Genomic DNA, 25,589 nt, shown 5'->3' with positions numbered 1-25,589 from the left:
TGGTTGCAGTATTTCCTAAAGTGTAATTTGCTCATTTGAAATCCAGGAAACCAACAGAGACGTGCAAACAATGCGATGGAGTCGAGATATCTATTTTGCAGTTTCTGTCTTAGCCCAGGTGGAAGTAATATCTTGTCAGAACAAATATGTATAACTCTGTATCGAAAGGACCTGATATTACACTACATTCAGCAAATTATTAAAAAGTTTCGCAGGCATGTTTTATAGAAAGCCACATTGCATATATTTAGTTAGTTCTGTGTCTTCTTTGCATTTCGCAAATAATTTAAATGAATTTCCATTACCGTACGTGTCTGCGACTTTTGACTAGTAATCTGTCCCACTGTGTGTCCTGAGCGTATTGAGCAGTACTGTGATCATGAATAGATGAATATTTCAGAGCAGTACAAAAAAAAAAAAAGAAAAATAATGAAATTGCGTTCAGGATCGGTCTCATTTTTCTTGGTAAGAGAGAATAGCATAACATAGCAGAAGTGTTAGTAAAGTGTCACTAGAACAGATGTGGGGCGTGCCCGTGGAATACGCAGCATTCACCCGGTAGTGGTGTGGCAGAGTATAAGACTCACATCACTTCAGTCCTGTAGGCGCTGCTCCATTCAGGCTGTGTTTGTTGCAAGTTGCAGACTGCATGCAAGTCTTTTGCCACAACACGTGTCTCCTCACTTGCCACGCAACTTCGGTGGGCGCCCTGTCTGAAAAATGGTTCAAATGGCTGTAAGTACTATGGTACCTAACATCTGAGATCAGCTGTCCCCTAGACTTAGAACTACTTAAACGTAACTAACCTAAGGACATCACACACATCCACGCCCGAGGCAGGATTCGAACTTGCGACCGTAGCAGCAGCGCAGCTCCGGACTGAAGCGCGTAGAACCACTCGGCCACAGCGGCCGGCGCGCTGTCTGATAAAACTAAATTTTGATCTCTGCACTTTTCTGACCTATCAACGGAATCAAGAAAAGTTTTTTCACGTGTCAAACCGACCGCTTAATGCTGCTGCAAACTAAAAAATGTACGTTGTTTAGATTCGGGACTTCATAAACACATTACAATAATCCTCATAAACTACTCTGATGTTGTTTGAGGTCCTTTCCCACTCTTAAATAAAAATCAACCATGATCTACCTGCATACACCTGCAGCAGACAGGACCGCAATGCTTCGCTGTTGAGGATTTTTAAGTGGTATGGGCTATCTTGAATGATTTCAATTTGCTGCACTGGCTGTTCCGTTAGTATTAAACCATCCTTATATTCCACATTGTTCACTACTATGTAGTTTCGCCTGCCTGCATTACACATAAGGTATTACCTAATTAAAATTCAAAGCATAAAGCAACCATTGGTTGTTTAGTTGACACAATAAAAAGACAACTTACAGAATATAATCCTTTAAATGTATATAATTGGGCTTGAGTCAGCCCGTACTTATCTACGAGTACGTCACACAATTTTGGAAACAGAGCGTGGTGTGCCTCACATACGAGAAAGGTAACATAAATTAAGTAAAGTTAAATATGTTAAGTACACAGAAAGGGAAATACCGTCTCCTTGCATAGCGATTGTACCGCATGCTAACAGGGCCTGTTGGTTTAGCTCTCTGTCGCCATTTTATCCGATCTTGTGCCTGATCTTGGTGCAGGCCTGAGATCTTGAGGTATGTGAGCAGGGCGTCAAGTCCCACCATCTCCTCGCTAACTAAAACCAACCTTTGCCACTGTCGTTGGGTATAAGAACTTGCCCATAGACGGCTTTCTTTCGTCTTGTCCGCTTTTTGTGCTACTCCATATGACTTACGAACTTCATCATTTGTGACTTGCTCTTCCAGTATTAATACAGAGTCCACTTGAACATCTTTGTTTCCGTGACGCCACGTCGTTGCTCCACTTCTTTTGTTGAACGGCAACATACAGTACAACTGAACGGATTACAGATCGCTATACTTTCGACATGAGCCTGCTTGGAATCTTTCGGTTCTAGAGTCCATCAGTTACCGAACGCCATTTCACCCGTGTGTTGCTCAGGCGGTTAGAGATTTCTGAGCCGAGAATTCCATCAGCAGCAGTTTTCGGGCTTAGGCACTTACAAGTCCTTATTGTTGGGAGGTCAATACATCGATCGATTTTGATTGTACGCGGGTCATTCAAATCTGTGATGAGACACTCCGTTTTCTTTGAGTCGTAAACCTACTTGAGCAAGGCTGTTGTTTCAGGCTTGGGATTAACACTGCAGGTCAGTCTTATCTTCAGAGGCTAACAGCACATCATCAGCATAGAGTAACGTCCAGGCTGCGGTTTTCTGTAGACCTCTTGTAACCTTATCCATGACTGTGATAAAGAGGGTCCGCAGCTCGTGGTCGTGCGGTAGCGTTCTCGCTTCCCACGCCCGGGTTCGATTGCCGGTGGGGTCAGGGATTTTCTCTGCTTCGTGATGACTGGGTGTTGTGTGATGTCCTTAGGTTAGTTAGGTTTAAGTAGTTCTAAGTTCTAGGGGACTGATGACGACAGATGTTAAGTCCCATAGTGCTCAGAGCCATTTGAACCATTTGAACCTTTGCAATAAAGAGGAGAGGCGAGAATGCAGATCCTTCATGTACTACTACAGAAAGAGCAAAATTGCCTTATAGTCCGGCACCTGGTTGCATCCGGCTCTTCGGCTCATGGCAGGACAGTCTGCCTCATCTTGTTTATTCTTCAGATTTTTAATAAGCAAGCGAGCAGCATGGATAGTTTCTGTCATCCCACAGCCTTCACGGATCCGCATTGACTGGTGGTAAGACATAATTGCCGGATCCCCTATCGATTATGAGCTCCAAGACTTGTGTGACGGAAGACACACCGGGCTACCCTTTTGCTTCCAAATTGGAACTATTGTACTAGATATAATAAAATATTTAACTACGTAACTGGACATGAGAAATGTAGGAAAAACATCAAACATTACAGAAACAATAGTTACACAAATGCAAGGGAGTACTGAATTGTGCCAATGACATCTCGTGGCTAACTGGATGGATACGCTCTCTCTATAATCTTTGTTAACCACTGACGTAGTAGTCTACTCGTTGCCACGCATACATTGTGCTTTCTCACTCATACAACATACTCTCTCAGGCTCGTGATCTGATGTATGCAGTGAGATACAGGGGGCTAATAGGCTGACGTGGACTCCACACATATTTCACAATTTGCCATTTTTCATGTCGAAAAGCCATTGCTAGAGGCGACAGAAGCGACAAGTGCAAAAGAGTCATAGGTCTGACTAGATGTGCAACCCCCATACTTTAAATTTGTAGTCTGATTTTTTTTAATTTTTTTTTTTTTACCCACGTAGCCGTCGAACTGTACCTCAGAAGCGTAAAAATTTGTAACAGCTGCCTACCAATGTTACCGCGAAATAGAGATGCCTACGTTTCTCAGATGCTAGCCTTGCCTTTATCTGCCAGGAAAAATTACAGAGCAAAGCGTCAGCAGATTTCTGCGAACGGGAGCATTGAGAAGCGACCGCAGCGCCGCGGCTGATGCAAGTGGAACTAGCTAACGGTGACATGAGGTCGCGCTGCGGGCTGGCGCTCAGTTTGGACGCGGAAACAGTGAGGCGAACACATGGGTTACGTAGCGGCAATCCTCTTGGCTGTCTTCGCAGCGGCCAATGCCCGTGAGTACAAGCTCTTTACGCAGCGTCATGAGCAAAAGTGATAACTAACTACTTTCTGATTAACAATCCAGTGTTTATTTCAGTTATGCAGTGTTCTGTGGTATCAGTAGGCTGGCCGTACAAGTTCGATATTTTGATGTTAGTGTTGATTATTTTTGCATATGTCTGCAGCATTACAGACAAACCTAATTACCGCAGTACTTAAATAGAAACTAGAACTCTTTTGGAGAAGTAGTTATGTTTTTCATATCAATATTTTATTTAAAAAATAAAAAGTGACGCACTTGTAATGGTGCTACGGTCCGTACTCAGAAAATGAAATAGCTCGTGCTACGGCACGTTATGGGCAACGTTAATACGATTTACATTTAAATTTTTTTAGTGCATTTTACCACATAATTAGTTTCCAGTGAAATGCTTACGGTGTTCTTACAAAATGTGCCTCTTCAGCATTTGAAAATTCATTGTTAAAGTTCCTAAAGAAGTCCAGGTATCGTCCATAGCGTGCTACAGCTTCGGATCTCAACTACACGTGGAGAAAGGCAAGTTCTGAAAGCGTCCGAAAGGTTTTGTTAAAAATCTCAAGTCTTTTAGTAAACGATTTCTTTTACGCATACGCCACTGTTGGGGGAACTGTCCCCGGATCAACCGATTTTTATCCTTCTTGCATTTAACTTACTGTACTACGAAATAAGCAAGCTTATAGCATTTTCATCCACTAAATGAACCTGCGACGAAATTAGTACTTTGGTAGCGTGAAAGTAAATAAACCACACGAAAACGTTTTGTACCACTTGCTTGTATGCGAACCGGTGTGTATTTACGATCAAGGGGAAGAGGAATGGAAGAACTAACATATGAAACGGACAAAATAACTTCTGTGAAATAAAAACAAAACAATAACGATAAAAGCAGTCTATTCGAAAGTGCACATCTTTGCAGATCTGTGCTGGATAACATTCAGTTTCGTGTTGCTCCATAAAGTGCATTGTAACACGCCTCCATCTACCTCGGAATGCTGTTTGCAATGTGATAGAGATGTTCCTACTGAAACCGGTCCTACGGTGGTGCTGTACTGAAGTGTTGAGAATGCTGGTTTATGTTTAGCCTCATCACACAGGTGGCTTTATGTAGCGATTTCCTGCACACAAGAGTACTAAGAAAAAGCTTTTAGTGAAAAAAAGGCATACAAAAATACGCAAGCCAAGAGAATAATGAAATACTTTTTTGTCGAGTTAATGTTGTTACTAGTGCTCCTGTGTCAAAGAAACTTTTCATAATCTTAAATTGACCAAACAAAATACTTGACTATATTACGGCTATCTCCTTGGCAGCAAAGTACGACCGAATATTTAGTTAGTTTGGATCTTGCGTGGATCATTTTGCACGATAACTAGTAAGGAAGTATATTACACTTATGGAAGTGTTTGTCTTGATAACTCATACGTGCATGATATAGTTTCGTACCGAGCGAAGTGATGTAGCAGTTAGCACACTGGATTCTTATTCCGGAGCGGGGATTTAAATTTCCGTTCAGCCTTTGTAATTCAGGTTATTCATGATTTCCCTATTAAAAGTGAATGTCGGGATGGTTGATTTGGAAAGAACATAGCCGATTCCCTTCCACATTGTTCCGTTGTTGCGCGACCTTGGCTAGTTGATCCTGGAAATGCTCGAAAAATTGTCTTGCGCCTATAATAGCTCCGTAATTTATTATGCATCTTTTTAAAGGACGTTTCGCCGAAGATATTATAGTACTGCAGGGTCGAACTTAAAATTTCTCAGATAATGGGCACTATAAATCTTGATATCTGATAGTCTTCGTCTGGATTTTCTTTAGATGTTCATGTAGTTGTTGATTGTGTTGCCACCTCGTGCAAAGACAATCATTAACTGCTTTGTCGCAATTTTCGGTAGTCTCTGAGACTCGAAATAGTTATTAATGAATTAAATTTCCACTTTCACTTAAGTTTCTCTCAGATTACTGATACTCGAACGTAGTATTTTTGTAAAGTAAATCACGAAGATTTTCTCACTAGACATTTCATTATTCGTTCAGAAACTCAGTTGTTATAAGTTTCTAAGACCAGAGATACACTCTAGTAACATTTAGCTGTCGTATTTTGACTTCAGTTTTAACTTCAGTCTATTAAAGCTTCAGTGAGTATTTTGTTGTTGCGTTACTATCACTCCGTCCAGATGAAAAGTCTTCAATAAGAATTCAACACAAGACTACAGGGTAATGCTACACTTAATAACGTTTTATTGAATTATCACAATATACAGTCTACTGCCTCATAAGACTCTACATAATTGACAAATGTGTCTAATCAAGGGTGGGTAGAGACGTACTGAACTAAACTCTTAAAACATTTTAGTAGCATGATACACATATATTTTTCTACAATAATAAACACCGGCGTCTTGACATAGCTGGAAGTATCTCCTCATGGCGCATGGCTGTCTTGGTCGCCCGTAAGTTGGTCCGGCGTTTCGAAGTCGACAAAACAGCTCCAGACAACCCTTCTACTGATGTGTGGTACATCGTACAAACATAAAACCACACACATTTTGTAGCATTTGCGAAGTATGTTAATGTAATAAGATTGATAATTTATTGAACACAAGATGGTAAAATACTGTACCACGTATTGCAATGGCAGCATAATCTGTAGTGAAACAGCTTCAAAGTTGAACAGTAGAACACTTGTCCCATTCGGGCTTGTGTTAAATCTCAAATGACTCTGTCGTCAACCATAAGCTAAAACGTAACGTTCTTTCATGTCCTATGTATTTGCACACCCACAGTTCACCCAGTGAAAGTAGAACACTAGGTTATTTTCAGTATTAATGTGAGTGGGTGGCACGTTGTGTAACGAAGAGCAGGTAACAGTGACTTAAATGACAAGCAGTTACCGAAAGCAGGGATGCAGCACAGAATATGTGCAAACTCCTTTTCCGGCGTTACAGCCCATGATTGGCCAGGGCCTTGTCGACCACGTGTTCTCCCATCCTCTCCAGCCTATAAAGTTCCGCACTATCTGATCAGCCTCTACATCATCCAGCCATCAGTCTTGGTTTCACCATTGAGCGGCTATCATCTGACTTTGCTGGTAACACCTTTGCTACTAGATGTTCTTACATTCTCTGCACATAACCCAACCAATGTAACCTTCATGCCTTTAGGTCTACGATGTTTGATGGATTTTTATGAAGTTCATACAGTTCTGCATTGGCCCTAATCCTCCAAGCACCATTCTCATATACGGCCCCATACTCAGGGCGGTCAGAAACAATCTGAAAAGCTCGTAAAGGTGTTGCGGATTAGGGTGCACTGAGAAATAATTATCCAGAAAAAAATTCGGTAAGTTGCTCTGTTTCTGACTTAGATTGAAGTTAGCGCTGAAGAAATTGCGCTCGCAGATTAAAGTGGCCCGCCAGATACATATACTCTGTTCTGTAGCGTAGATGATAGCGCAAGAGACTGCTCACCCTGTGGCTCCGTTTCGATCCTCGCTAGCGTCCCATGTCCAGTTTTTGTACCGCATCTCATTCGGATTCAGGAAACCAAGCGAAACACGCGTTTGGCAATACCGTTTCCAGACTAGTCGTCCTGTATCCTGCGCAGTACTTTGCATTCCCACGCATCCAAGGCATCTCTAACCTGTTGTCGGTACTGCCCACGTTTAGGAGCCACATATAGCGACTGGTTTTTATATTCGTTTTGTAATTTGTCGTCTTCAGCTTTCTTGGATTGTGGGAGGATCGCAAAATAAGGAAATTGTAATAGCACGGGTTACCTAGTCTTTATCTCTGTTCGGTACCATATTATCTTCCGTAACTACTCCTCCCAAATATTTAAACTGATTTACTCTTTCAATCCCTTCAAACTGCCCAACGCCTCTCCACCTTGTTTTATTTCTGGTGTTGATCATATATTCTGGTTTTTTTTCCCCTTACTTATGACCAAGCCCAATGCAACAGCTTCGCGTTCCGAATCACATAGTTTTCCAACAAATATATTCTACTTCTCCCAAGCCTGGCAATGTCGTTAGCAAATGCCATATTCTGAACTATCCTGCTGAAAATAGTACCACCTGTTCTGCTTCGCAGTTTTCGCATGACAGCCTCCAGAGTCAAGTTCAATAACATCGGAGATAGAGAAGCTTCTTGGTTGAGTTTTTTTGAAAGATCGGAAAATTGACATACTTGCTATTAGATTTTATTTTGCACTTGGGGTTGATTAGGGTCATCTTCATATGTCTCACGGCTTTGATGGTGTACCCACGCTTCCGTAACGCCTTAAAAAGATAGTTTCTGTTGACACCGTCTATGCACCGTCCATAAATGGACGTGACCGTATGCAGGCACAGCCAACCAGATACATCATGTGCTTGTCCAAAGAAGGCATCGCTCAAACATCAAAGATTTTAAGATGAGGACCACCATATGGCGATTGTCAACTAGAGGCAGAGGATATCAACCAAAATCTGTCAACATGCAGAAAGGGATGGAAAGTACAAAGGTATTCAGCTATCACCAATGAGTGGGAAATAACAGGATTCGAGAGAAATGGGTGAAGGAATGGGAGAGATTGCCACTGAGGAGAACTGAAGCCCGAAGAGCAGTGGCAACTAATAGAAAGAACAAGACGACAGAAGACAAATGGGAACTGGCAAACAGAGAAAAACGAAGTAAGTCGTACGATGAAAACTGAGAAAGATACTGAGGAATGAAATACCGCAAATATGATGCTACATCTACATGATTACTCAGCAATTCACATTTAAGTGCTTGGCAGAGGGTTCATCGAACCACAATCATACTATCTCTACCATTCCACTCCCGACAGCGCGCGGGAAAAACGAACACCTAAACCTTTCTGTTCGAGCTCCAGCGAAATACTGGCCGCTAGACAAAATTATGAAGAAATGATACGGAAAGTAAAAAACATTTGCAGAAAGAAAAAAAGCGAGGAATGTAGAAGTGAAAAATACGTCAGAAGAGTGTTTACTGGAATAAGAGATAAAACAAGGACGGCAGCCTCGGAAAACGATATGCAGGGATAACAAAGGAAAGTTAATTGGAGCGGAAACTAAAATCATAGAAATGTGTGAATGTTTTCAAGACCTATTGAAATAAAAGGAAATCCGGAAATCTGAAAGAGAGAAGCAAGTGGAGCAAACTGGTAGCAACGACGATGGACCAGTGCCGGCCGGAAGTGGTGACTGTAGCTGTTAAGGAGGTGAGGAACTACAGAGCTATGAAGGAAAATATGGTACCAAATGAAATTTTTGAGTACGGGTGGTACAGAAATATTAAACCTGCATGAAATGGTTCGGAAAATATGTAGGAAAAAATCAACAAACTGCAACACATCCATAATTATACCAATACATAAGACGAGCGAAAAACTAAATTGATAATACCATAGAGGAATAGCACTGGAGAATTCTACCTACAAAATACTCGCTAGGCTACTGAAAAAGAAATTACGACCGTATACAGAAGCAACTATTGGGGGATACCAGTGCGTCTTCAGTAAGGAAAGAGCAGAAACAGATCAGATGTTTGCACTTAGATTAATAATGGATTGGTTGGTTGATTCGGGGCAGGGAACCAAACAGTGAGGTCATTAAACCTATCGGATTAGAGAAGGATGGGGAAAGAAGTCTACCGTGCCCTTTCATCCCGTCATTTACCTGAGCCGATTTAGGTAATTCACGGAAAACCTAAATCGGGATGGCTGGACGCGGGATTGAGCCGCCATCCTCCCGAATGCGGGTCCAGTGTGCTAACCACTACGATTTATAATGGACAACTGTTAGGAGTACACTACAACGAATTGTCACATTCGTTCATATTAACCACGTCGGTTAAACTATACATCAACACCAAACAACAAAATTAGGTATCTCACGACAGGAAATTAAAGGAAAATAAATTGCGAATTTAATGAGATGTGTAATCATGTAGCAGATACTGTCACTGGTAAACTGAAATGCCTTTGTGTAATGTTCTGAACAGTGCACGATTATGGACGTTGTCCTGTGCGTATGTTGAGTAACATGTGAGTGTTGGGAGCTCTTCGCGTACCGCTATGCTGATGGCCGCCGTGTGACGTGTTGACACAAACAGATTCCGGTCGCGTGTCGTAAGTAGCGGCGAGCGAACAGCTGACAATGAGATGCGCAGTGCGCTCGCAGAGAACTGCGAAATACGAACAGATGGACTGCCCAACTGTGAGGCAGGTTGCTGCAGCCAATTAGACCACTTTTAACCAAGAGTATGTTTCGGTGTGGAAGGTTTGTTGAAATCGTAAAAGGCGCATGACTAGTTTGCGGAAGTGTGAGAAGGAATCATCTATTTCGCCTAAAGGATGAAATTTATTTATAACGAAAAGTGCGTTAAGCTAGTGCGAGGGTGGAAAGAATCCAGAGTCTTAACTGGTGCAACAACTTTTTCACACTGTGCTTGGACGACACTAGCCAAATCAAGCATATAGTACTCCGAAAACAGAAGTTTGAACTGAGAATTGAATGTTACAGGTAATACAGAGATTTGAACAGTAAACAATTATCGCAATCTCCATGACGCGATTCAAGCTTGTTACTGATCACGTGCGTATGTATTCTACATTCTTATTAAGTATTCTTAGCAGGATCGGAGTACTTGTGCGGTATGATTTTGACTATGAAATTAGAAAAAAAACGGTGATTGTGCTAAGGCTCAATGGCAGGCATACCTCCAGTACCACGAAATTTATGAAAAAGGTGCATACGCGCCACACACCGTTGGGTGGCTTGCGGAGTATAAATGTAAATGTAAATGTAGAGACCACTTCCATGCTGAATGGTATACGCCGCACAGCGTAGTGTGACTTGCTCAGTACATATAGAGGTAAGAAATCTGGAAGTGCGTTGTAAAAAGGAGCGTTGTCACTTACTATTTACGGTTAGTATTTAACGATGTAGATGTTTATAAAGCAAGTACTAAGAGGTTCTTGACGCTTATGATTGTGAAAATTAATGTGGAATGTTTCCAGTAAAGCTACAAAACTCGGAATTAGTCTTCCAAAATTTGTTGATGGGGTACACTACACGAATTCAAAAATGGTTCAAATGGCTCTGAGCACTATGAGACTTAACATCTGTGGTCATCAGTCTCCTAGAACGTAGAACTACTTAAACCTAACTAACCTAAGGACATCACACACATCCATGCCCGAGGCAGGATTCGAACCTGCGACCGTAGCAGTCGCGCGGTTCCGGACTGCGCGCCTAGAACCGCTAGACCACCGCGGCCGGCTACACGAATTTCTTCGTGCGTTAATAACCACTCAAAAATTAGACGCGTTCAAATAAACAATACTACAAGGTGTACAACTTTGCTTCCGCCGTTTCTTCCCCAACATTTGAGACTTTAATGAAACAAATTGGTTGAACATGTACCATTCAAAGTATTTTCCATCGCTGGCTACTACTTTCTCCCATCTTTAGGGCAGTGTACGAATACCAAGTCGAAAAAAAAAAAAATTGTTCATCTTTTGAAGCGATCCACGAATCGATCCAATTTGTGACTCCTTCATGAGATCGGAAGTGTTGGTCAGCCAGGCCATGAGCCATTGATCTAAACAGGTGATAGTCAGAGGGAACAATGTCTGGAGAATACGGCGGGTGGGGTAGGACTTCCCATTTTAACGTTTACAAGTACGTTTTGACCTTGTTTACAAAGTGAGGTTCCCCCTGCGGGTTCGGGGGTTAGAATAGGCCCGCGGTCTTCCTGCCTGTCGTAAGAGGCGACTAAAAGGAGTCTCACATGTTTCGGCCTTATGTGATGGTCCCCTCTCGGGTTTGACCTCCATCTTTCTAAATTATTCCGAAGAGCGAGCCAATTGGGGAAGGGCGCCTTACGTGGTGCACTGTATCCGTCGTGCATTGAGACCTTTAGCCGGCTTTTTCGTCGTTGCAATAGTGTTCCGCTCGTTTTCCATCTCTTGGGCGAGGATACGTCCCTGGATGCGATTCCCACGCTGCACTCTGCAGTGTTTATTTTAACTGCGACGACGACCTTGGACAGTTTTGCACCTAAGATCCAGCACGGTAGCCAGTCCGTTGTGGTGGGGCCGCCATGTACCCTCTTGGTTGTAGCCCCCTGACAACACAGGGATCGCTCTACTGATGCCTGCGCCGTTAACTCCCCACGTATGCCAAGGAGTAGATGCCCGTCTCCCTGGGGCATCAGGACTCCCGGCAATGGACATCCTGCCAGGTGGCTATTGCTGCGGCTGGGTGGCGCCCGTGGGGAGGGCCCTTGGTCGGAGTAGGTGGCATCAGGGCGGATGACCCGCAATGAAGCGTGGTACATCATCTCTCGCTGGCGGCCAGCCGCCAGCAGTCTCTAAGCGTTCTCGGGCTCAATTTAATGCTGAAAAGTACAATCCGAAAACGTTCCCCTCTCTGGCCACGCCGTGGGAGGAGCGTAAGTCTCAGGATGGAGGTAATAGTTATTCGCCCCGATTCTTGGTTTGTACGAGAGCTGATGGGGAGTCTTTTCTCTCCACAAAGCCTCAGTTCTTCGTCGAGCATTTAGAGGACAAGTTTGGGGAGGTGGAGGGCTTGTCTAAAATGCGCTCTGGCTCAGTACTGATACAAACGGCATCCTCCGCCCAGTCACGCAGGTTACTTGCTTGTGACAAGTTGGGGGATGTTAACGTTACTATTAATCCACATAAGAGCTTAAATATGGTCCAGGGTGTTATTTTCCATAGGGACCTCCTTCTGCAGTCTGATGACGAGCTGCGCGCCAACTTAGAACGTAGAGGTGTTCATTTCGTCCGGCGCGTTCATCGGGGTCCGAGGGACAATCAGGTTGCTACCGGTGCCTTCATCTTGGCCTTCGAGGGTGATACGTTACCGGAAAAGGTCAAGGTGATGGTCTACCGATGTGACGTCAGGCCCTATATTCCTCCCCCGATGCGGTGCTTCAAGTGCTGGAAGTTCGGCCATATGTCTTCCCGCTGCACTTCCAGCCTCACATGTCGAGATTGCGGACGCCCATCTCATCCCGATACTCCATGTGCCCCGCCTCCCATCTGTGTCAACTGCGGGGAGCACCATTCACCTTGCTCGCCTGACTGCAAAGTCTTTCAGAAAGAGCGCAAAATTATGGAATATAAGACCCTGGACCAGCTGAGCTATACTGAGGCCAAAAGGAAATATGACAGACTCCATCCTGTGAGAATGACATCTTCTTATGCAGCTGCTACGACAACTGTGCTAGCCCCATCAGTTTCGAGACTTCCAGCCAGCTCGATAAGCAGTACGACTCCTCCTGCCCCCTTGCCTGTGGGGGGCTCTACCCAACCGGTTGCTCCTGCACCACCTACCTCAGGAGCAACCTCCTCCCACCCGTCGGGGACGTCCGTCCCCGCTTCTCAGCCGGAGAAGCGTCTAACTTCTTCGGCTACTCTCGCCCGTAAGAGTTCCCTTGGGACCCTCCCTTCCCAGGGTTCCACCAGCGGGAAGGATGACGGCCGCCAGTGGCATAAGTCCTCACCAGCGGCCGGGCGTAGGGCTTCACGATCCTCCTCTGTCCCGGAGGCTGAATCGGTGAAGCCTTCCCAGCCGGTGCAACCCAAGGTTCAGCGAGAGAAGTCCAAGAGAAAGACCTCTAAGGCCACAGAACTTGCGGTGGCGCCAACCCCACCGCACCTTTCGCGCTCTGCGTCTGAGGATGCAGTCGAGATTCTAGCGTCCGCTGAGGACCTTGATCTCGCTGGTCCCTCAGACGCCATGGATGCCTCTCTACGGGTACTGAATCGGTGGCAGTGAGTGAACAAGCGGCGTAAATTGCCTTCCCAGTCCTTTCACGCCTTTCTCAGCCATGGACAATATCATCCTCCAGTGGAACTGCGGCGGTTTTTTCCACCATCTAGCTGAGCTCCAACAACTTATCAGCCGTCACCCTTTCTTCTGCATAGCTCTTCAGGAAACTTGGTTTCCAGCAATGCGAACCCCCGCCCTCCGTGGCTATCGGGGTTATTATAAGAACAGGGCAGCGTATGAAAGGGTGTCGGGTGGCGTCTGCCTCTATGTCCTTCACACTCTGCACAGCGAGTCTGTCCCTCTCCACACACCTTTAGAGGCTGTCGCTGTTCGGGTGTGGACGCCACAGGCTGTTACCGTCTGCAGTCTTTACCTTCCACCGGATGGTGATGTCTCGCAGCATGTCCTGGCTGCGCTGATAGCCCAATTGCCGCCACCTTTCTTGCTATTGGGCGACTTCAACGCCCATAACCCTCTGTGGGGTGGGTCAGTGGCAACAGGTCGAGGCGCCATCGTTGAACATTTATTGTCGCAGCTCGATCTCTCGATTTTAAATGATGGTGCCTTCACACACTTCAGTGTGGCGCATGGCACATACTCCGCCATTGACCTTTCAATATGTAGCCCTAGCCTCTTACCGTCTCTCCAATGGAGTGTGCATGACGACCTGTGTGGTAGTGACCACTTTCCGATCTTTCTGTCACTACCACAGCGTCACTCTTCTGGGCGCCCTAGCAGATGGGCTATGAATAAGGCTGACTGGGACTTGTTCTCCTCCACTGCCGCTATTGAGCCTCTCTCTAGTGATGACATTGATGCGGTGGTTCAATCGGTCACCACCGGCATCGTTACTGCCGCCGAATCTGCCATTCCCCGTTCTTCTGGGTCCCCTCGGCGGAAGGCTGTGCCTTGGTGGTCGCCTGAGATCGCTGAAGCGATTAAAGATCGCCGGCGGGCGCTCCAGCGTCACAAGCGACATCCCTCCTTAGACCACCTTATCGCCTTCAAACGGCTGCGTGCGCGGGCCCGCCTCCTTATCCGCCAAGGCAAGAAGGAGTGCTGGGAGCGGTATGTGTCCACCATTGGCCTCCATGTCACTCCTTCGCAGGTCTGGGCCAAGATTCGACGCGTCTACGGCTATCGGACCCCTGCCAGCGTCCCTGCGCTCTCACTGAATGGAGCAGTTTGTACTGACTCCGACGTCATTGCAAACCGCTTAGCAGAGCATTTTGCTATGAGTTCCGCTTCTGCGAATTACCCCCAGGCCTTCCGCTCCATTAAAGAGCGGATGGAACGTCGGAGCCTTTCTTTTCGCACCGACGCTTCTGAACCCTACAACGCTCCATTCAGTGAGTGGGAATTTCAGAGTGCCCTTGCCGCTTGCCCTGATACCGCTCCCGGGCCAGATCGCATCCACTGTCAGATGCTGAAACACCTTTCAGTGGACTGCAAGCGACGCCTCCTCGACCTTTACAACCGTCTCTGGGTCGAGGGCGAGTTTCCGTCGCAATGGCGGGAAAGTATTGTCATCCCCATTTTGAAACCTGGAAAGAACCCTCTGGAGGTGGACAGCTACCGTCCCATTAGTCTCACCAACGTTCTTTGCAAGTTGCTTGAACGGATGGTGAGCCGGCGCTTAAATTGGGTACTGGAGTCTCGGGGCCTTCTGGCTCCGTCTCAGGGTGGGTTCCGGAAAGGCCGCTCCGCCGCCGACAATCTGGTGAGCCTGGAGTCGGCCATCCGTACTGCCTTTGCCCGCCGTCAGCATCTGGTCGCTGTCTTTTTCGACATGCGGAAGGCGTACGATACGACATGGCGTCATCACATCCTTTCTACGCTTCATGGATGGGGTCTTCGGGGCCCTCTGCCGATCTTTATCCGCAATTTCCTGTCGTATCGTACCTTCCGCGTGCAAGTCGCAGCCTCCTATAGTTCCACCCACGTCCAGGAGAACGGTGTGCCACAGGGTTCTGTTTTAAGTGTCTGCCTGTTTTTAATAGCCATTAACGGGCTCGCTGCGGCCGTGGGAAATTCTGTCTCTGCTTCCCTGTATTCTGACGACTTCTGCCTTTATTACAGCTCTACTGGCATTGTAGCTGTTGAACGTCAGCTACAGGGCGCTATCCGTAAGGCGCAGTCTTGGGCTGTAGAGCATGGGTTTCAGTTTTCGGCAGCCAAGACCCGCGTTATGCATTTCTGCCGGCGCCGAACAGTCCATCCTGAGCCGCGGCTTTATCTTGGCGACGAACTCCTTGCTGTGGTGGAAACCCACAGGTTTTTGGGGGTGGTTTTCGATGCCCGGTTGACTTGGCTGCCTCATATCCGGCAGCTTAAACAGACGTGTTGGCGGCATCTAAACGCTCTGAGATGCTTGAGCCACACCCACTGGGGCGCCGACCGCTCTACCCTGTTGCGGCTCTACCAGGCGTTAATCCAGTCTCGCCTGGATTATGGGTGCCTAGCTTATGGCTCAGCATCCCCATCTGCGTTGCGGGTGCTGGACCCAATTCTCCACAGCGGGATACGCCTTGCCACTGGTGCTTTCCGCACCAGCCCTGTGGACAGTGTACTAGTGGAGGCAGGTGTACCTCCACTGCGGTTCCGGCGCCAACGTTTGCTGGCCGCTTATGCGGCCCATGTTCTAAGCTTGCCCGGGCATCCAAATTATCGTGTCCTGTTCCCGCAGTCAGTCGTCCATCTGCCAGACCGTCGGCCCCGGTCGGGTTGTCCGATCGCCGTACGCGTCAAGGAGCTTCTCTGTGGGCTTGGGTTTTTCCCTGTTCCACCTCCTTTCCGGGCGCCTCTGCGTACACCCCCGTGGTGTGTTCCTCGCCCTTGCCTTCGGCTCGACTTGACACAGGGCTCGAAGGACTCGGTCCCTCCAGAGGCCTTCCGCTGCCGCTTTTATTCCATCCTGGCCACGTATCAGGGCTCTGGAATTGTTTACACCGACGGTTCGATGGTTGCTGGTCGTGTCGGGTATGCGCTAACTCTAGGGGACCATTCCGAACAACGGTCCTTGGCGGCTGGCTGCAGCGTTTACACTGCTGAGCTAGTCGCCATCTTTAGAGCCCTAGAGTATATCCGCTCCTGCTCAGGTGAGTCCTTCGTTATCTGTAGCGATTCCCTGAGCGGTTTACGAGCTCTCGACCAGTGTTTTCCTCGTTCTCGTCTGGTGATGGCTATCCATGAGTCCCTGCATACTCTTGCGCGTTGCGGCCGCTCTGTGGTCTTTGTGTGGACCCCCGGTCATGTCGGTATCCCGGGCAATGAACATGTTGACCGCCTGGCGAAAGAGGCCACGAGTAAACCATCTCTGGATGTTGGCCTCCCAGAGGCTGATTTGCGGGCGGTCCTCCGCCGAAAAGTTTTTGCGCTTTGGGACGCTGAATGGCGCGATCGGATTACACCCAATAAACTCCGTGCCATTAAGGAGACGACGACTGTGTGGCGGTCCTCCATGCGAGCCAACCGCAGGGACTCAGTCGTCCTTTGTCGGCTCCGTATTGGCCACTCCCGGCTAACACACAGTTATTTACTGCGCCGGGAGGACCCTCCTGTATGTCGCTGCGGGGCGGCTTTGACGGTGGCCCACATTCTGTTGGCCTGCCCCCTTTTAGCTGTGGTCAGGCAGACATTTGCGCTGCCTGATACGCTCCCTGCCGTTTTATCCGATGACCCTGTTATGGCTGCCTTAGTTTTACGTTTTATTAGGGCAGGGAGTTTTTATTCTTTCATCTGAGTGTTTCTGTTTTATTTTTTGTTTTGATTCTGGCCTTTGGCCTATGATTTTAAACTGATCTTTTAATGTGTTTCTAAGTGGTTGGCTTTTCCTTTTTTATTTCTATGGTCGGCCAACCACTGTCACACTCTGTGTGGTTTTAGTTCGTTTTGTCTTGTCCTTGTCTCCGTTTCTCTTGTTCTGTATCGTCTGTGATCTATTCTGTTCCTCGTTTTTATTCTCTGTGGATGTTCTTTGTCTTTGGAAAAAGGGACCGATGACCGTAGCAGTCTGGTCCCTTTCATCCCCCAAACCAACCAACCAACCAACAAAGTGAGGTCGAGTGTTGTCGTGCTGCAAAATCACTTTATCGTGCCTCTCACTGTATTGCTGCCGTTTGTCTTTTAATGCTCTGCTCAAACGCTTTAATTGCGTTCGATAACGAGCACCTGTGATTGTTTCACTTGGTTTTAACACCTCATAATGCACGACGCCGAGCTGGTCCCACCAAATGCAGAGAGCATGGTCTTGAAGCCATAAATATTCGGTTTGGCCGTTGACGTGGAAGCATGGCCGGGATATTCCCATGATTTTTTGCTGTTAGGGTTATCGTAATGAACCCATTTTTCGTCCCCGGTCACAATGCGATGCAGGAGTCCCTTCCGTTTTTGCCTCTGAAGCAACTGTTAAAACACACAAACGCCATTCAACGTCTCTTGGTTTTAGCTCACACTGGACCCAAGTTCCTTCTTTCAGAATCATGCCCATAGCCTTCAGACGTTTTGAACGGCTTGCTGTGTCACTCCCACTAATCGTGCCGATTCTCCTTGAGTTTGACGCGAGTCGTCACTCAGCAATGTCTCCAATTCTGCATCTTCGAAAACATTCTCTCTTCCACCACTGTGCTGGTCTACGGCGTTAAAATCACCGTTCTTGAAGCGTTGAAGCCACTCAAGACATATTATTTCACCAATAGCGTCCTCAACATACGTACTTGAGAGCATTCGATGAGACTCAGTCGCTGTTTCCTTCATATTGAAACAAAACAGTAACACCTCCGGAAAATTACAAGAATTAGGCTCGTAGACTGACATTTTCAATCAAGAACAACTTTATGATTCAGACACAAATCGAATAATGTTTGAATGAAGTTATGTTAACCGAGGTCCAAGTTAACTGCCTGACGTCTGCGATCTGTTACTTTCGACCGCTACTTCTCGTTGTCGGCCACCTATCGGCAAATGGCGGAAGCAAAGTTGTACACCTTGTATGATAAGAAATATCAGAACCACACGCTAATAACGCGCGCTTCACAATTCGTAGCTAATTACAAATAGTTCAAACTGCTCTGAGCTGACATGTCTTAAAATCCACGATTACTGCAAGGAGGTTATAACTAAAAGTGTCGATATAATTCTTTGTTCGCCTAAAAGCGAAAACTTAAAAGAAAATCATTCTCATAAAGGTGACTAATTGGGTTGTAAAACGTTTTACTTGCCCCGAGGGCTTATTTGGACGGCAAAAACAAACAGCCTGAGAGGCAATTAAAAAGTACGTGACAAAGTAACGTTGGAAGCCCAGTCGTGCCATTATTGTGTGAGTAATTCTGCGTCACAAACATACGCAAAGAAAAAATAGCATTGATTTACTCCCCACTCGATCCGTGATTAAATGTACAGAATACCTATGAAATAATGCTCATGTTTGCGTCTTATATTCATGGATTTTTTTTCTTTAGTCTTCTGCAGGAACATGACTGAAGGTTCAGCATTTCAAATGCTAAATGGCAACAATGCTGTAACATAATACACATTGGCTCGGGTTGCCATCTGTCCCGATATATCGGGACCACCACCGTTATGGACCTTCTTGCCCCCAACGCCCCGACAAGACCGAATTTTGTCCCGGTTTTGCAAAATACTGTTAAGAGCTCGGCTCAAGGACTGCAGTAATGCCATCTGTTAGTGCAACATGTAAAGCCAGCATCTGTTTTATTTATGACAACAAGTTTATGTTGACAGGCCGTTTCACAGAAGACCTTGCGTGTTTTGTATCCTGTGTAGAGGACGCAAGCACCTTTTAGATCTAGCGCCATCATTGGAGAAAACACCAGACTTCTCCAGTACCAGGGGCTGGAACTACTTTAGAAACGCCACGCGGAAGAATCGGACAGTTTCCATTTGAATGACGACCTAATAAGATGATTCTTCCTAAAAGTAATACGAACGGCGAGTCCGTGTTAGCAATTTCTGAAGTGGTTACTGGGAGTGTGTAGGGTGTGAAGTGGACAGTGACTTGTACTTCGATGACTAGTCTTATTGTCTACTGATCATCGTTTAACAGACTTATCATAGCTTCCGAAAATGCCTAAGGATGAAAAGATAGTCTCTTTTCGGATGATTGTGGTCTATTGTCCAGAAATGACGTAAGTTAAGAAAGAATTGGGACAAATTTGTAGCAATATAAGCCACAAACACAACGCCACTGTGGAGAGTGATGTCGGCCCCGTGGGCTGATGAAAGAAATAGGCTGCTGCCAGGGACTGTGGAAACACAGTGAGTGTTTTACAAGCTGACTTGCAAGGAGTTTAATAAATACGGAAAAGGGAAAAATGACTTGTTAAGACGTAAAAATTTCTGAAAAATGTGGTGAAGCAATTACTTCTGCCGCAACAAGTTCCATGTAATTGTGTTCTAAATAAAAATTAATTAATTAAATAAATTGTTTACTTCATTTCTACACTCCTATCTGTGTGTCCCAACGGTGTCCCAGCTGTATATGGAAACCCTATCCTTGAGCCAACCGCGACAGGTCATATGAAGACGTATTCTAACTGCCGTTAAGTCTCCTTCGCCGTAGCCAATATCTCACGATTTATTTATTGACCTTTATCTTGCGGTATAGGCACAGCCACTTGCCACCAGGTATAACAACGTGACAGACAAGTGGGTATTAAATCTCCTCCTAGAGGAAATTTCCTAACTCTTTTGGAAAATAGCATAAATTTTGGCGAAGAGTTCTCGGGCTTCCAGCCGGGTGGCGGTGTCTTCAAACTGCGACGTTTCGACGAGTGACATACTCATCATCTTCTGGCGAAGTGCCGAGACTTTGCGGATGCCGGTCCCTTTATACCTGCGGTGTGCCCCCCACCACCTGGCCGCGGGAGGCTGGGTCCAGAGGAGCCGGCGGGCGAGGTGGAGGGGGAAGCGGGTGCGCCGTTCGTGACCAATGTACTGCACACCACATTCGCAGGCAATGTTGTGTATACCAGGTGTGTTTAGTTTGAGTCGGTCTTTAGCTGAGCCCAGCAGCTCTTTCGTCTTCGGCGGTGGTCGAAAGACGGTATTTGTTAGATTTTCTTAATAGCCTCCCGATTTTGGCCGATGTGGGCCCCAAATATGGGAGAAAGGCGAGTCTCTTGCTAACTTCCTCTTCCTCTTCCTGAAATTTGTCAGCCTGTCTCCTCTTGAAGGCCCTGTCAATCTGTGTTTCACTGTACCCGTTTTTCCGAAATACCTCTCTTAGGTGGTGTAATTCGTCTGAGAGGCTTTCTTTGTCACAAATGGCGTGCGCCCTATGTACCAAGGTGGTCAGTACTGACTGGCGTTGCGCCGGATGGTGGCAGCTGGTTGCATGGAGGTACAGGTCTGTGTGCGTCTTTTTTCTATATACTGAATGGCCCAGCGTGCCATCCGCTTTCTTCCTGATCAGTATGTCCAGGAATGGAATACAGCCATTCTCTTGTATTTCCATCGTGAAGGTGATATTTTCATGTATGCCGTTTAGGTGGTCCATAAACTCCTCCAGTGCCTGCCTGCCATGCTGCCAGATCTACCAGAGGCAGTGCAGAAACGGCTGTATCCCAGAGCGCCAACGACACCGCGCCTGTATGGATTGCCCAAGATCCACAAAGATGGGGTGCCTCTACGGCCGATTCTGGACACCATCAACTCGCACAGTTATGGACTGGCCAAATACCTGGCGACACTATTGAAACCACTGGTGGGACACTGCAGTCATCACGTGAAAAACTCCGCGGATTTCGTTAGAATACTGAAGGACATCCGAATACAGAGTGATGACCTACTCGTGAGCTTCGACGTCACCTCCTTGTTCACAAGAGTACCGCTACAAGACGCCTTGGCGCTCCTTAATCAACACTTCGAGCCTGAAACAGTGAAGCTCTTTGAATATGCACTTACGACCACCTACTTCAAGTGCAATGGAGAGCATTATGAACAAGTGGATGGAGTGGCCATGGGATCTCCCCTTGCTCCAGGGATCGCGAATCTTTACATGGAACACTTTGAGGAGGTGGCACTACGAACTGCTCACCGTAAACCCAGGCACTTCTTCCGCTATGTGGACGACACTTGCGTGATCTGGCAGCATGGCAGGCAGGCACTGGAGGAGTTTATGGACTACCTAAACGGCATACATGAAAATATCACCTTCACGATGGAAATAGAAGAGAATGGCTGTATTCCATTCCTGGACATACTGATCAGGAAGAAAGCGGATGGCACGCTGGGCAATTCAGTATATAGAAAAAAGACGCACACAGACCTGTACCTCCATGCAACCAGCTGCCACCATCCGGCGCAACGCCAGTCAGTACTGACCACCTTGGTACATAGGGCGCACGCCATTTGTGACAAAGAAAGCCTCTCAGACGAATTACACCACCTAAGAGAGGTATTTCGGAAAAACGGGTACAGTGAAACACAGATTGACAGGGCCTTCAAGAGGAGACAGGCTGACAAATTTCAGGAAGAGGAAGAGGAAGTTAGCAAGAGACTCGCCTTTCTCCCATATTTGGGGCCCACATCGGCCAAAATCGGGAGGCTATTCAGAAAATCTAACATAAATACCGTTTTCCGACCACCGCCGAAGACGAAAGAGCTGCTGGGCTCAGCTAAAGACCGACTCAAACTAAACACACCTGGTATACACAACATTGCCTGCGAATGTGGTGTGCAGTACATTGGTCAAACGCAGCGCTGCATCTCTAAAAGGTGCGAAGAACACATCAGGCATGTTCGACTGGGACAGATAGAGAAATCTGCTATAGCGGAACATAGCATCAAAGAAAACCACACCTTTGACTTCGAAAACACCAGGGTGCTGTGCCGAGCCGGGAGCTATTGGGATAGCGTCATTAAAGAATCAATAGAAATACGGGTCCACGAGAATCTTGTGAACAGGGACGAAGGCTATCAACTGAGCGCGGCCTGGAATCCAGCATTAGCCGCAATATGCCAGGAACGCAACAAGAACCGTCCAGCTCACGAGACGCGATCACAATGCTCTGACGGAGACACGAACGGCGCACCCGCTTCCCCCTCCACCTCGCCCGCCGGCTCCTCTGGACCCAGCCTCCCGCGGCCAGGTGGTGGGGGGCACACCGCAGGTATAAAGGGACCGGCATCCGCAAAGTCTCGGCACTTCGCCAGAAGATGATGAGTATGTCACTCGTCGAAACGTCGCAGTTTGAAGACACCGCCACCCGGCTGGAAGCCCGAGAACTCTTCGCCAGCTGTATACGCCGGGAAAGCATACATTCACATTTAGCATAAATTTTGCTTTATATTTTAACACGTAAATGCAAAATCGCTACGTACTTAAGCTATTTCACATGGCTGCGTACGCAAAATGTACTCCCTCGAAAAACATTGTGGTTGTTTGTAATTATTAACTAACCATGGGCTTCACCACTTGAAGTTATTTATGTAAGAACATGTACAGGCAGGCGTTAGGCCTACCCTAGCAGTCCAAAAAGGCTCGGAACTCTATTAAATTAGGTAGTTCTTTCGTTGCTTAAGGTGTTCTACATGTACTCTCCCCACTCGAGTACAATTTTTTAATATACGGTGGGCCCCTCCGCGCTCACACCGACGTGGTGACCAAACCAAAAGTTCTAGTGTCACCTCCGTATAACATGTTACTTTTCGAATCAGGAGTCACAGGATGCGGGCTGTGATGTTGTCCATGCGTCTGGGTAGGATTACTCATTGACATGGTCCATCAGGAGACAGAAAGTGATCGAAGGGTAGCGGTTTGTAAGGGCAGAGGGGAAAAAAGTGCCAAGGCAAGCGCCAAGGGAAAAAACCTCTGCGACAGTAGTACGGGTAGTAAGGGCAGTAGCAGCTTGCTAGCTGCGACAGAGCATGCAAAGTGACGTTACGTTAGTGCGAGGCATTGTGCATCGTTACCTTTGTCGCTTCGGGTGCTCGTTGTAGATGGGTCAGTCCGGCCGCTGAAGCTGGGCTCCTGTGAATTCTCCTGGAGCTGCTGCAGCGGCTGCATCCCTGTAACAGTCAGAGGTCGTCATACATTAGTGGACCATCGGCCATAGATTAGTTCAGTGTGGGGGGTGTGTGTGACTGTTTTGTGTGTTGTGTACAGTACGGCTTCCCTACGACTGCCTGTTTTTCGGCGGGTCGAGAATCTGAAGTTGCCAGGAGTAGCTGTGGTGCAGCGGCTCGCCAGTGCTGTTGTGTTAGCGCGCTGTGGATCATAGATGTTTAGTTCCTTGCTAATAGTGTCTTTGGTCTATTGTTTCCATCTATGGTTGTGGTCGTAGTTCCCCAGAGAAAGAATAAAAGAGTTACGCGAGTGTCTCGTGTTTCTGTTCAGTCGTGTGGAAAGTTTCTGGAATAGCTGCAAGAGGGTATCTAGCCGATATTTCTGGTGAAGATCCGCGGTGCGTGTGTAACGCGGAGCATTGCTTATGATTCTGAGTACTTTGTTCTGTATGAGTTGCAGAAGGCGCAGGCGTGTGGGCGCAGCGTATCTCCAGACAGGAGCAGCTGCGTTGTCGAGTGGTGATTCATCAGAGGTCTAATAAGTGTGGTGTACATGGACCTGGACACCCACCTACTCAGTGTGCTACGCCTATTAAGCATAGGATAAAGTTGTTTGAGCCTCGCGTTTGCTTTGTTGGTCACGTGTTGAATGTGGTCCCGCCAGAGTAATTTCCGGTCCAGCCAGAAACGGAGGTATCTGACCTCCTCATGAAAACATATTGGCCGTGCATGTACTGTTATTGGGTTGCAGTGTTGTTTGCGCAGTAGTTTCGGTCTTCCACTGAACAGAACGGCTTCGCACTTGTCTAAGTTTACTCTAACACGCCATTTCACCAATCAAGGCTCTGCCACTCTGAATGCAGTCTGTAGTCGTTAGTTAATGTTAGATGGTTTCCAATCTTGCACGAGGATGGCAGTATTATCCGCGTAGATTGCCACTATCGTGTTGCGTTTAGCTGGAAGGTCATTAATGTAGAGGTTAAATAGTATGGGCCCTAGGATGATTCCTTGTGGTACTCCAGCCTGAATACCATGTCGTGTTGATTGTTTGCCCTGCACGTCGATGTTGAAACTCCTGTCCGTGAGATATGAGTGTATGAGACGTACGAAACCTTCGGGGAACCCTGCGTCGCTGAGTTTGCGTATGAGGCCGTTGTGCCACAGACGGTCGAAGGCCTTTTCGATGTCCAGGAACGCTGCCCCAGTTGCTTTGTTTGTGTTGTATACGTTGTAACGTCCCCTTAGAACAATTGTACAAGACTATGCTTAAACTGACACACAATATTTTTAGCGCAACGCAATCTATCAAAGATCCCTGCAAAAGAATGGCCCTGAGTAACATTAAACTATACCTTTCACAAATAACTTACCTCACAAAAATCTTCATTACTCGAACTACTGCAATACAGCGAGCGCCACTACTGCCAGCTAAATAAAAGATTCAAACTACTGAAGGCACTAACTACTGATAGGGATAGTTAGCAAATGAAAGATATTAATAGAGAACAAACACTGTATTTACCTTAATATCATCACAAGTCATAATATATGTAATTTCAAAACTCCGCCATCTTTCTCCTCACATCTACCACTGCTGGCGGCTCACTTCTAACTGCGCAACGCTACGCGCTGTTCACATCCAGCTGCCGCTGCACAACGCTACAATGGCAGACAACAATGCAAAACTAGCCACAGACTGCACAAAGCACAGCCAGTGATTTTCATACAGAGCGCTACGTGGCATTACCAATATAAAAATCTAAACAGCCTACTTACAACGTGTTATGTATTCAACGACGCGGAGGAGTTGTTGCGTTGTCGAGTGGTGATTCCTGATGCCGAATTGCTCCGGCCTCAGGGTGTCGTTTGTAATGCAGTGCCAAGTGAGTCGTTTTAGTATTACCCTCTCAACTATCTTGCTGAGCGCGCGCAGCAGACTGTTGATGGGTCGGTAATTTTGTGGGAGGGAGTGGTCTTTCCCCGGCGTCCTGAACATTAGGACCTTGGCCATCTTCTAACAGGCGGGGAAGTGTTGGTATTTAAGGAAGGCATTCGTGATG

At 46.7% G+C, this 25,589-nt stretch overlaps 1 protein-coding gene across 1 annotated transcript in view; it reads left to right on the top strand.

The window, feature by feature from the left end:
- The first annotated feature begins 3,584 nt into the window (after positions 1–3,584).
- LOC126171836 (peptidoglycan-recognition protein SA-like) overlaps positions 3,585–25,589 on the top strand; it is an 81,270-nt gene continuing 59,265 nt past the window's right edge. The window contains exon 1 of the mRNA XM_049920829.1: positions 3,585–3,676. Coding sequence (XP_049776786.1) covers positions 3,625–3,676 — 52 coding nt within the window. The 5' untranslated portion in view covers positions 3,585–3,624. The remainder of the gene's footprint in view (positions 3,677–25,589) is intronic.

This window comes from Schistocerca cancellata, chromosome 1 (assembly GCF_023864275.1).
Source record: "Schistocerca cancellata isolate TAMUIC-IGC-003103 chromosome 1, iqSchCanc2.1, whole genome shotgun sequence".
Lineage (NCBI taxonomy): Eukaryota > Metazoa > Arthropoda > Insecta > Orthoptera > Acrididae > Schistocerca > Schistocerca cancellata.
This window is presented reverse-complemented; position numbering and strand designations above follow the sequence as displayed.